At 48.3% G+C, this 12,500-nt stretch overlaps 1 protein-coding gene and 5 non-coding genes across 7 annotated transcripts in view; 5 read left to right on the forward strand and 1 right to left on the reverse strand.

The window, feature by feature from the left end:
- The window catches only part of LOC142882821 (N-chimaerin), an 11,717-nt gene extending 1,767 nt beyond the window's left edge, over positions 1-9,950 (forward strand). For both annotated transcript variants that reach the window (XM_076017502.1, XM_076017503.1), the window contains exons 3-15: positions 174-212; positions 319-374; positions 1,638-1,669; positions 1,754-1,867; positions 2,921-3,047; positions 3,169-3,327; positions 5,913-5,990; positions 6,414-6,498; positions 6,668-6,841; positions 7,575-7,652; positions 7,750-7,887; positions 8,718-8,823; positions 8,935-9,950. In XM_076017502.1, coding sequence (XP_075873617.1) covers positions 174-212; positions 319-374; positions 1,638-1,669; positions 1,754-1,867; positions 2,921-3,047; positions 3,169-3,327; positions 5,913-5,990; positions 6,414-6,498; positions 6,668-6,841; positions 7,575-7,652; positions 7,750-7,887; positions 8,718-8,823; positions 8,935-9,106 — 1,358 coding nt within the window. In that variant the 3' untranslated portion in view covers positions 9,107-9,950. The remainder of the gene's footprint in view (positions 1-173; positions 213-318; positions 375-1,637; positions 1,670-1,753; positions 1,868-2,920; positions 3,048-3,168; positions 3,328-5,912; positions 5,991-6,413; positions 6,499-6,667; positions 6,842-7,574; positions 7,653-7,749; positions 7,888-8,717; positions 8,824-8,934) is intronic.
- On the forward strand, positions 8,451-8,523 carry trnak-cuu (transfer RNA lysine (anticodon CUU)). Its single transcript has one exon. It is a non-coding gene; the product is annotated as a tRNA-Lys (tRNA).
- A 683-nt stretch (positions 9,951-10,633) lies between the features above and the next one.
- On the forward strand, positions 10,634-10,706 carry trnaq-cug (transfer RNA glutamine (anticodon CUG)). Its single transcript has one exon. It is a non-coding gene; the product is annotated as a tRNA-Gln (tRNA).
- A 140-nt stretch (positions 10,707-10,846) lies between these two features.
- trnag-gcc (transfer RNA glycine (anticodon GCC)) lies at positions 10,847-10,917 on the forward strand. Its single transcript has one exon. It is a non-coding gene; the product is annotated as a tRNA-Gly (tRNA).
- A 348-nt stretch (positions 10,918-11,265) lies between these two features.
- On the reverse strand, positions 11,266-11,337 carry trnad-guc (transfer RNA aspartic acid (anticodon GUC)). The gene has a single exon. It is a non-coding gene; the product is annotated as a tRNA-Asp (tRNA).
- Positions 11,338-11,711: 374 nt separating this feature from the next.
- On the forward strand, positions 11,712-11,784 carry trnam-cau (transfer RNA methionine (anticodon CAU)). Its single transcript has one exon. It is a non-coding gene; the product is annotated as a tRNA-Met (tRNA).
- Positions 11,785-12,500: the final 716 nt, after the last annotated feature.

The following is a 12,500-nucleotide window of genomic DNA, read 5'->3' on the forward strand; positions in this document are numbered from 1 at the left end:
AATCTGCAAAGCTGCACACTGTTACTGTGCCGTTTCATGAAAGTAAGCTTGAAAAAAAAATCAACTGCTGGATCTTAAATCTGTCCACTTGGGGGCATTCTTGCGACACATTCTAATTTGATTTCTGGTTTGAACCGCTCAGCAGCTTGATAACTATGCCTCTCTGCCTTCAGATCACGATGAGTACCGGCCGCCGGTATGGAAGTCCTACTGTAAGTGTCGATGAGTTGAATGTAAAGAATCCTGCTGATGCCATTATATTCACCCGCTCAAATTATTATTTTTTTAATCCTTTTTCCCCCTTCTCTTTTTTCACAGTGTACCAGCTCCAACAGGAGGCGCCGCATCCACGTAGGCTCACCTGCACCTGTGAGGTGAGGACATGGGTTCTGCCCTTTTGTCTGTGGCTGCAGAGTTCTTCAATAGATTGAAGGCTTCATAAATTGCACCCACAATGAGTAGTTTTCTTATTTAAAGTTGTGATGGATTTTCTTGGCGTCATTTTTGTTCGCGAAAGCAACCTGGTCTACCTAAGGATGTTTTGAGCAACACCACACTCTCACCATGGGAGGGCACCATTTCACCAGTCTCACAGTAAACAGTGTTGCACGTTTTTATTTCACTTTATGAATCACAGCCGGCTGGTGTATATTTACATTTCTGTCAACTTTATGAGCTCTTTCTACTTTTGTCCTGCGTCTTATTGGTTTTCCTCCTCCCTGCGCGGGCCTCGCGCGGAATCCGTTGTCTCGCCAAGTACGTCCTAACCTGCGTGGATCCTGACTCATACTTTATTCACGCTCAGAATAGAAACGGAGGCGCTCGCAGTGGTTACTGCAAAAAACAAAAAAATCAACATCACGCTGCCTGGTGACGCAGGATGCTCAGTGAAGGCGCTGCTGCTATTTGTGTCGCTGCAAAGCAAACGTGTTGCTGCGTCTGAATCAGTTTCTGCCTCTCTTCTTTTTTTTTTAATACAGAAACTTTCGGTGCTGTTTTATGGGCTTGAGCAGCGACTAGAGCAGGCATGGGCAAACTAAGGCCGGGGGGGTCATGTGCAGCCCGTTAAGCTTTTTAATCCGGCCCACCAAACTTGAAGTGATGATATTAATAGTGAATAACTCATAAAATAGCTGTCATAGCTTTCATCCATTATTCAGTGTTTTAAGAGTCGTCTCAGCCAACAGCTAAACACAGTGGGGCTTCAAAGACGCTGATTTTGTTGTAACGCTTTTGTTCATATTCAATTGACATTTAAGCAACATGTTTGCTACGCATCCCATGATATATTTTTTGGTTCACAACAAACACTCCATTCATCTGCTCCTGCTCCGGCCCCCTCTGTCATATTTTAGAACCCCTTGTAGCCCACCAGTTAGTCAGTTAGTTTGCCCATCCCTGGACTGGACTCCCTGATTGCGGGTGAACGTTCAGTGCTGGTTGCCAGGTTTGCTGCAGATTTATCGACGTGTCACGAGTCAACTCCACCCACACGAATCACAAATACAGTTTGTGAATATATTCAGCTGGATAGTTCAGTGGGCGGAAAGTGTCAGTGTTGGTTGCTCACAATCTTCCTGAAGCCCTTTTTTTTTTCTTTTTTTTTGTTTTCCCTGACGCTGTTTTTATTTCCCCAGGTGGACAACCGGCCCAAATATTACGGACGAGAGTAAGTCGAGACGCCTCTTTGTCACCTTCAGTTAAAAAAGAAAAAAACAGAAGAAAGCAAACTGAGACCTTTCTCCACGTCCAGGTTCCACGGGATGATCTCCAGGGAGGAGGCTGACCAGCTGCTGAGTCAGGCCGAGGGCAGCTACCTCATCAGGGAGAGCCAGAGGCAGCCGGGCACCTACACACTGGCTCTCAGGTGTCAACAGATAGTTGCTTCCACTTAAAACGGCATTTTTAAGGTGGCTCGCTGCTTCAGAGTAGTGGCTCACTCTCTTCAAATGGCACCATTTTGAAATCTGGTTTAGGGTCAGCTTGCGCTATTCATAGTTGCGCCATTCATCCACCTGCAGGGGTCTTCTTCCCCCCCCCGCCCCCCTCCCTCTCTGCAGCCTCTAATTACCTTCCATAAATAAGCCGTGCGGAGCCCTCTGCAGGAATGAAAAGGTTGGATTTTGGGTTAATTGATCCAGCGGGCGCAGTTTTATTTTAACACTGCCACGTCTTTTTTTGGGTTGTGTGCCAGTTTTTTCACCCAGTTATCATTAAAGGCCTTTCATGACGTGTGCCACCATAATAAAAAAAAAAAAAAATCAAATTTCAGGAAATTAGATAATATAAAAAAATGTAACAAATAAAAAATAAATTGTCTTTATGATGTCAGAATGGGTACCAAATACCAACCAAATACTCTGGTAAATGTAAAAGTGCTGATTCAGCTCCTTTACGCAAGTAAAAGTAATGAAGTACGGCTTCAGAAATGTACTCAAGTAAAAAGTAAACCTTTTTTTTTTTTCAACTTATAACAAATGCATTAAGTGTTACAGACATGTCGACACTTTAAATATCAATGACCGATGTTACTTTCTACATTTTTATTTTCTCTGTACTGAACGTATTGAACAGTGACCCCCAAAGCAGAGGTACTCTAAAATAGTCTCCTGCTAAAATGTCATCCACTTTTTTTTTATTGGACTACACAACGGCAGAGTTTAAATAGCTTCACCTCCGTCAACAACAACTGTAAATAATTAGTGAATCACTTACTATTCAGAAGTTGCATCTTTTCCAGACTTTTTAACAGAAAAGTTAAATTTTTCCAATGTAAGGAGAAGAAAGTGCAGATATTTGTGTACAAATGTAGGGAGTAAAAGTAAAAAGTCGTCTAAAGTGAAGTACAGATACTCTGAAAAATCGGCTTCAGTCCCGCTGCCGAGTCACTTGACATCGCCTCCCGTCGCGCTCCCTCCAGGTTCGGCAACCAGACCAGGAACTTCCGCCTCTACCACGACGGGAAGCACTTTGTGGGTGAGAAGAGGTTCGAGTCCATCCACGACCTGGTGACAGACGGCCTGATCACGCTCTACATCGAGACCAAGGTGGGCGCGTCCGTCCCGTTTCGCCTCCTTCCTGCCCGGAAAACATTTCTCAAGGCGGCTTTCTTTCCTTCTTTCCTTCTTTCCTTCTCTCTCTCTTTCCTTCTTTCTTTCTCTCTCGCAGGCCGCCGAGTACATCGCCAAGATGACCATCAACCCCATCTACGAGCACGTGGGCTACACCACCCTCAACCAGGAGCCCACCCTGAAGAAGCACGTGCCTCTCAGCCCGGAGACGCCGGACGGACCGGCGCCGGCCAAGAACCTCAGCGCCGAGGAGAGGGTGAGCACCGTGAGCTTTGTTTGTCTCAGCTGGAAATGCTGCGTCGTGGGTGTGTGTGTGTGTGTGAGATTTATATTTTTGTTTGGACAAGACCGCCTTGTCAGAACACTGGAGCGATTCTGACTGGGACTGGGCGATACCGGCAGGGTTTTGGTCTCGATCTGATACAATGTAAATACAGGGACGGCGTCGTCAATACTGATACAGTACCAATACTTTGTACTTGAAAAGTCGTAATCGTTGAATAATTTTGTGATTTTTGGCCTTTAGTTAGTTGATTATGATCATGGTAAAAACACAGATATAAAAAAATATGATATACATATTTACATATACATTTTTATGATATGCAATACACAACAATTATCCATCCATCCGTGTTCAATACCTGCGCTTGGGACTGCGGGGGGGGGGTCTGTTGGAGTCCATCCCAGCCGTCTGAGGGCGACACAAAACTGTTATAATGCACAAAATGAATAATATAAAACAGCTGCCCTGTCAGTGCACATAAGTTGTTTCCCAAAGAAAGTCACCAGCGCAAAATAAAAGAAAAATCTGCAAAACGCAACTAAGACCACCTGCCGTCATCACTCATTGGATATTTGTGAAACATGAAGCCGAGGTCATTTTTGTCGGACGTCTAGACGAGAATCTGCAGCAAAAGCATCGATTTCATCACGCAAGTATCGATCCGATACCAATACCTCCCTCACTGTCGATGCTGTGGATGCTTAGAGCCACACAAGCAGCCTGCAGCAGCAGCAGGAGGAGGAGGAGGAGGATGTATGGATACAGGGAGGGAGGGGTGAGGAAGGTATGGGGGTAGGGGGCGTGGCCTCCAGCCAGGGCCTTTGCAGTGAGATTACATAACAGCAGTTTGCCTGCAACACCGTCCAGCATCCGTCTGCGTTGCCGGCAGTGGGAACGTTTTCCGCCCACCAGCGCAGCGATTCAGTGGCTCGGTGGCTCGGTGGCTCAGTGGCTCGGTCCTCTCTGCATATCATCCTTGTGAGAGAAACACAACTCATGCACAGGGGCTCCTCACTCAAGCGCTGGAAGCTGGCGCACTGCAACCGAGGTCCCCCTGCTCTGACCTGCAGTGCACATCACTGTCTGCAGCTGCGTTTCCATGACCCCTGGAATCACGCGAAACCTAAACGTCGCAATAAAACACTGGTCATGGAAACACCTCAAATATGGCTAAAAGGTTTTAACGCTCTCACTGTCATGGAAGCACTTTTTCACATTTGCCCGTCAGTGGACGTTAAGTACGGGGGTCACGTGACCAGTTCACGTCAAGTGAAAACGCAAAATATTTTGATGAGAATTACAGCTGATGCGCTTCGCACCATTCAGTGGAAACACCTGCAAGTCCCAATTGTAATTGTAGTTTTATTTCTCTTTTATTTGGCAAAAGACCGTAACGGAAACACAGCTTGTGTGTGTGTGTGTGTACGTGCGCGCCTTCCGCAATCGGTTGATTTTCGCCGACTCAGCAGCTCGGCGGCTGCGACACCGAGAGCTCTCTCTCTCCCCCTCTCTCTCTCTCTCTCTCTCTCTCTCTCGCTCTCTCTCTGTGGTGCAGGATGGGGGGCTTCGTCCCACTGACCCCCCCACCCCCCCCACACACACACACACACACACCGCCCACTCCCACGGCTGTTCCGTGTGTGCACTTCCCCGCGGCGGGTCAGATTTTCACACCCAGCTGATGCATTATGGGATGGATTATTGTCGCGGGAGGCGCAGGTTCTCTCGGCTGATCACATTCCCCCTGCGTTGCCTGCGTTGTGAATGCCAGCAAACTGGCAACATGTTTTCCTGTAAGTCAGCTAAGATCAGTGCTGCGATGCAGCCAAGATCAAATCAAACTGGGACTTTTAACCGGACTGAAAACTTAACACTCCCGAGTCTGCAAGTAGAATTCTGAAACTTCCAATTCAGGTTTGTTTCTCTTGGAGACGCTGAGATATCTCATCACAACAACAAACATAGCGCTGCCCTCCGATTGGCCCCCTCCCTCCCTCCCTCCTCTTCCCTCTCTCTCTCTCACTCGCTCGCTCGCTCGCTCTGCCCGCCTCCGCCGAAGCGGATGGAGTGCACGCGGGGCTGAGAGTCTCAGAGTCTCACCTGCAGCAGCAGCAGCAGCACATCGCTTTTTGGCCCCTCCCACCTCCTTCTCCTCCTCCTCCTCCTCCTCCTCCCCCTTCAGAACCAGGATTCTCGTCCTGTTGCTTCTGCTGGTGCTCTTCTTGTTTCGAGCGGAGTTCTCCGACCTCTTCTGGGACCTGACCGATCTGCTGTTGAAAACTCCGAGTAGCGTTGACGTCTCCGCCATGCCGAGCCGCGAGTCGCACGCCGCCAAGCGCCGCAGGAAGGAGCCCCCGCGCTGCCGCCGCCGCCGCCACAGCACCAAGGCCGAGGCGGCGGCCCCCCCGCAGGGCCCGCTGCTGGCCGCCGCCGCGCTCAGGCTGAGCGCCCCGCCACTGCCGTTGCCGCCGCCGTCCTCGGCCGCCGCCAAGCTCCCCTCCCCCTCCCCCGCCTCCACCTTCTGGCAACCAATACGATCCTTTGCTCTCTCGCAGCTGACCTCGCTGGTGCGGCGGGCCACCCTGAGGGAGAGCGACCTGGCGCCCAAGTACGAGAAGGTGCACAACTTCAAGGTGAGTCCTGGTTGGTGTGTGTGTGTGTGTGTGTGTGTGTGTGTGTGTGTGTGTGTGTGTGTGTGTGTGTGTGAGAGAGAGAGAGAGAGCATCGCTGACTCAGCCGAGAGAGACTTATTCAAATTCACTTTGCACACACACACACACACACACACGTACACCTACACACACACACACACACACACACAAGCCACCATCCCAGGGAGTGAAGCCTGTGTTTCGACCCCCCCACTTTCCACGTATTTCCACATTACAGGCATCCATTAGCGCAGCAGCACAAAGGTCAGAGCCAGAGGGACACACACACACACACACACACACACACACACACACACACACAGACACACACACACACCAGCACCATTCCCTCACTGTTTTGTTTTGCTTTGTGTGTGTGTGTGTGTGTCCCGCCCCCCTCACCAGGTCCACACCTTCAGGGGCCCCCACTGGTGCGAGTACTGCGCCAACTTCATGTGGGGACTCATCGCTCAGGGAGTCAAGTGTGCAGGTGCGCGCGCGCACACACACACACACACACACACACACACACACAAACTGATTTGATTGTTTTTGTAACTACTGCATAGTTTATTTTTTGTACTGTTTTGTAGTGCTGCAACAGTGTAGTTTCCCATCTGTCTGTCTGTCTAAATGGCTGTGCTCTTTGGCTCCCCCAGACTGCGGGCTGAACGTGCACAAGCAGTGCTCCAAGGTGGTGCCCAACGACTGCCAGCCGGACCTGCGCCACGTCAAGAAGGTGTACAGCTGCGACCTGACCACGCTGGTCAAGGCGCACAACGCCAAGAGGCCCATGGTGGTGGACATGTGCATCCAGGAGCTGGAGGGGCGAGGTGAGGAGCGAGAGAGCGCTGGCACGAGTCAGCTGGTTACGTAAGATCGGGACAGAACAAAAAAACGAAAAATGGAAAAAAAACAAAAACCCGTCAGACTTTTGTTTTGATCAGACAGAAGCGGCTGCAGGCTGAGAGAGAGGGAGAGGGAGAGGGAGAGAGAGACTCCCACGCGTCGCGCTGCCCCGGCAACCTCTCTCTCTCTGTCTCTCTCTCTCTCTCCCTTGAGCAGTCATGCTCGATCGTGACAGATGCAGAAAGGCGTCTCTCACTCTCTTGCTTTTTTTTCTTCCCTCCGTCTCCCATCAGCCCCTGCTACATACATACATATATATATATATATATATATATATATATACAAACAAATTGTTAGACTCACCAAGACATTGAACAATAGAAAACAAAAGGGGCAGAGTCGACCTTTCAGCTCTTCCATTTATAGGGCACCAACATATCCAACCTTGATTTGTCATTCTCAACATTAAACATGTCTATTTGTCTCTCCCACGGCAATATTCCTCTCTCATTCAGCCTTGCAGTGTCCTTCACTCTTACATGCACCAGACCTGTTGTGCATATTGGGCGATGAGGTCATTTAGCGAATTTTAGGACTGTGACTGAGGAGTTTGCAACAGTAACTCCAGTGAATATTTTGGGATAAACACAAGTCGTTCATGTTACTACAGCATCTATAGATCCATCTAATTTTTTCTCTGCCTCCGCACCCTCGCAGGTCTCCAGTCAGAAGGTTTGTACAGGATATCAGGCTTCAGCGAGCTGGTCGAGGACGTCAAACTGGCCTTCGACAGAGGTGAGGCGTTTACGGTCCTTAGCGCGCGGGCTGTCCCGAGTGTTCCCCGGTCATTCTCGCTGGACACGCCCTCTCTCTCTCTCTGTCACCCGAGCAGACGGTGAGAAGGCCGACATCTCCTCCAGCGCCTACGAGGACATCAACGTCATCACGGGAGCCCTGAAGCTCTACTTCAGAGAGCTGCCCATCCCCCTCATCACGTACGACGCCTACCCGCGATTCATCGAGGCTGCAAGTAGGTCCCCGCTCTCTGCCCTTCCATGCACTTGTAGCACCGGCTGAAATGCTACCATCCCGTCCAATATTGAAAAGCAAATTGTCTTTCGGTGCCAAATTCCAAAATCCGAGAGGGTAAATTTTAGCATCAGCTGCTGCATTTCCATTAGCCCTAGAATTGCGCAAAACCTAAATATCTCAATAAAAAACCTCTCAAATATGGCTAAAAGGATTTGACGCTCTCATGAGGAGGTTTTTCAGACGTATCCATGTAGAGGTACATCGCAACAGTGTCATGGAAACACTTTTTTCGTATTTACACGTCAGCGGACGTGGCGGACGGGGTCACGTGACCAGTTCACTTCAAGTGAAAATGGCGTGTTATGTTTAGATGGAGGAGGAGACAGAATATTATTTACGCGTTCCTCAGGTTGTCCCAAACTCGCAGATGCCCAACATGCTCATATGGCTGAAGTTTTGATGGACTTTGCTGCCCCCTTGTGGAAAGAGAGAGAAGAGCAAGAGAGTGAGTGAAACGATGTGAATCCAGAAAAGCGAGTCCCAACAGGTTTTACCATATCCGGCCGGCTCGCTCAGTCGGTAAAGCGTGTGGCTCTTAACCACAGGGTCTTGGGTTCGAGCCCCACGTTGGGCGATTATCTTTTTGTTGTCGATTTCTACGATATCAAAACCAAGATATCGAAAATATCCAAATTGGCACCGTATCACAAGCGTTTGGAACGACGCCCGGCCCTACTCCCAACCGATTCAAACCCATGACACATGATCTGGCGTAAGCTTAGACCCTCATTTTGTGATCCTTTTCCTCCACCCCCCACCCCTGTGCAGAGGTCAGCGACCCGGAGAAGCGGCTGGAGTCCCTGCACGAGGCCCTGAAGCTGCTGCCGCCGGCCCACCTGGAGACGCTGCGCTACCTCATGGCTCACCTCAAGAGGTCGGCATCCACACTCATACGCCTTTGCAAAGTCTTTTCAAAAAAGAGGGCCTCTGTTTTAACCCCGTTTTTTTTTTTTTTTTTTTTTTTTTGGGGGTTCACCCTCCCCAGAGTGACCCAGAACGAGAAGGACAACCTGATGTCCAGCGAGAACCTGGGCATCGTGTTCGGGCCGACGCTGATGAGGGCGCCGGACCTGGACGCCATGACGGCGCTCAACGACATCCGATACCAGAGACTGGTGGTGGAGAGCCTCATCACCAACGAGGACGTGCTCTTCTGAGAGGGGTCGGGGGGGCCTCCGCCCACTTCCTCTCTCCCTCCCTTCCCCCACCATTCCTGACTTTGAGCCCCAGGGTGGGCGAAAGAACAACACTACCTGTTTTGACGTGGGCTGGCTGCAAGAAACGACGAAATTAGAGGAGTATCTGAAGAGGAGCCTTAACCCAGCCCGACAATTGTCTGTGAAGGGAGACGCATTTCTCTGTTTTAGGGAAATTCATTGTAGCGTTGCGTTTTTGGGGTTTTGTTTTTTGTTTTGTTTTTCTGTCCGTACGGGAGTAACCGTCTGCCTCTGCTCTGGTCTCACGGGGTGGGGTTAGCATTGTTAGCACCACCTGGTGGTTATCAGTAGATGACGCACCAGAGCGTTCCACTGCATTCCATTCAAGGTTTTAGCGCCAAATGCTGGCGAGGAAGAAGAGAAAATGGGCAGTCAGTTGATGACTTCATGACCGCAGACAGCTGGATGAATGAACGGACAGTCGCACACTTGCTCTGCTCAATGGAGCTAAAGTGACCTGGACCTCCTATTGCCATTCCTTGTTTCCTCTTTTCTATAGTTAACACTCTTCAACAAAGTCAATCCGAATTGTATGGAGAACTTTTTTTGTGTGACATTTAATGTATTCCACACGATGCAAAATTCACGCTACCAATGTTTTGCCAACGCTAACATGTCTCTACTCCAATTTTGTTTTCAACCCAAGTTAAGAGAAATCAGTTTTCTGCTGCATCGTCCAACTGTGAAATCATCCAAACAATATATCCCGACAATACCCCAACCTTCCCCTCGCACGACTCAAACTAGGCAAGAAGATGATGTATGTTGTTTTCTTTCTTTCTTTCTTTCTTTCTTTCTTTCTTTCTTTCTTTCTTTCTTTCTTTCTTCTTCTTTACTCTTACACCCGGGAGAACATGTCTTTGTCTCTTTCCGATCTGTTAAATCTCCCGCGCCAGGGCGGACATGTCGTGCGGGGATCAGTATTAACTTCATAGGAAGACGTTGCCAATCATCTGTGATATGTGAAGGAGTGTGTTTACATTTTTTGTTGTGTTTTTATTTTTCATTTTGACTTGTGCCGTTTGAAATAAAAGAGGGGGTGGCGTGAAAGCGTGCTGCATGCAGCCCCACCTCGGATATCACTACCGCACCTCTCTTTCTCATTCGTCCTCCCGAGTCGACCCACAGACAAGACGAGCTGTGATTGGTGCGCGTACAGGTAAGCTGTGAGACCGACCAAGCAGGAGCTCAAGGTGCCAGGTGGGCCTGGGTAGGGAGTCAACACGTTCCTCAGGTTGTCCCAACCTCGCCGATGCCCGACGTGCCCATGTGACTCAAGTTTTGCTGCCTCCTTGTGGAAAGAATGGGAAACTGCTTTGACGACGTCATCGTTGCGTTCTAGTTGTATTCACTCCGTATTAATTCCCTGAAGCAGCAGCGAAAGCAGTTTTATAATTCAGCGACACCTTATACCAGGACCCGCCCGAGAACAAGAGAGTGATTCATCCAACTATTTATGTTATATTCGCCCGGCTAGCTCAGTCGGTAGAGCATGTGGCTCTGAATCACAGAGTCGTGGGTCCGAGCCCCACGTTGGGCGCCAATCGGTTTTCGGATGTGTTAATCCTTTGGTCGTTGTGAAGCTCATAATGTGTTTTAATTTCACTACAAGTATATCGTGCTGTCGCATACTGGCGTGGTACCTTGCATATATTCCCGTCTTATTTCGGAGCTTCGCAAGCATTGGTGGTTCAGTGGTAGAATTCTCGCCTGCCACGCGGGAGGCCCGGGTTCGATTCCCGGCCAATGCAACAAGAATTTTTTTTTTTTTTTTTTTCTCTCTTCTTCTTCTTCTTCTTCTTCTTCTTCTTCTTCTTCTTCTTCTTCTTCTTCTCCCCCCCCCCCTCCCCACAAAAAAATAACTGTACAAAACTGTCAATGAAACAGTTTCTCTTGAGCCATTTCGAACACGTCAAACTGACCTGAGTCGAAAAGGACTGTGTCAAAAATACATAATCTTCATTGAATTATCACTCCTACACGTGGCATGTGGAAAGTACAGTTAATCATAGCGGCTCTACAATAGGAGCCACTTTAAAAAGTAAAGCTTGAAAAAAGACAAATGATACGAGAAAATATTTCCTGAGGAAAAAAACTTCCTCCCCGTCGGGGAATTGAACCCCGGTCTCCCGCGTGACAGGCGGGGATACTCACCACTATACTAACGAGGAGTTGATATCGTAATTTGGAACAGATATTAGAAAAATAAATAAACAAATGGACATTCGGAGAAGATCGAAAATTTGAGAGAGCGCAGGCTCATTTGTAACCGCACGTAAAATCAAAAGGAGTAACCCTTTGATTTCATAGCCTTTTCACTGTAACACCCGCTTTGTTTCACTAATGGCTTTAGTAGGCATACGTAGGTTGATTCGGACCTTGTTTTTAAGGTCATTAGTTTCACGTTGACACGTTTGACCCATTGACCTCGTGTCAACTGCTTAAACAAACAAAAAAAAACCCAAACAAACACACAAAACAGTGTATAGAAGCAAAGAAATCTTGCTGTAGCTTCTTGTTAACCAATTTTGACGCCAGTGTGGAAGCCTCGTTGGCGCAGTAGGCAGCGCGTCAGTCTCATAATCTGAAGGTCGTGAGTTCGAGCCTCACACGGGGCACTTCTTTTAGCATTTATTTAATAAAATACTGCTTGCCTCGATCCAAATTATAGACAGCACGCGTCATTTTGTCAGTCAGCCTTCGGCCTTTCTTTTACGGGGCCGAGGGAGAAGTCCCTCGGGCTCCAGCTGGCTCCTGTTAGGCGTGCTCCTTCAGGCACATCGCACATGCGCAGTGTTAGTGCGCTTGTAGTTGTCAGTTGTCAGTCGGTTAAAAAGGTTCAAGAAGAAACATTCACAAAGACCGACAGTAAATGTCACTTTAAGTTTTATATGTTTAAAGTGTGATAAAAATGTGCGAAGTGAATACAAATTAAGCTAATTGGGACTGTGTTACGTTCCATTACGTTACAACATTTCCAAAACTCTTCACACAGTTTGCACCACATCAGCCTGTGTGACTTCTACAATTAAAACATTTCTTGGTCGTTTGACACAAACTGCTTACAGTGAACACATTTACAAATGTTATGTGACTGATTGAAGGTTTCTGAAGGAAGAGAGAAGGTGTTTACAATGTGAGCTTTGACCATGAAATTAGCTGTTTTGTCAGTTGTGTGTTGTTAGCAGTTTTGGAAACGTGTGAGAAGGATCGGCCATTGTGTTCCGACGATTGTAAAAAAACGGTAATATAACAATGAGGACTCAGTGCATTAACGTCAATGCAAACTTGAACTAAGTTGACCGAAGTACTAAACCTAGATTGAATCCATGCA

This window comes from Nelusetta ayraudi, unplaced genomic scaffold (assembly GCF_046127955.1).
Source record: "Nelusetta ayraudi isolate G7.1 ecotype Tasmania unplaced genomic scaffold, CSIRO-AGI_Nayr_v1 ptg000006l, whole genome shotgun sequence".
Lineage (NCBI taxonomy): Eukaryota > Metazoa > Chordata > Actinopteri > Tetraodontiformes > Monacanthidae > Nelusetta > Nelusetta ayraudi.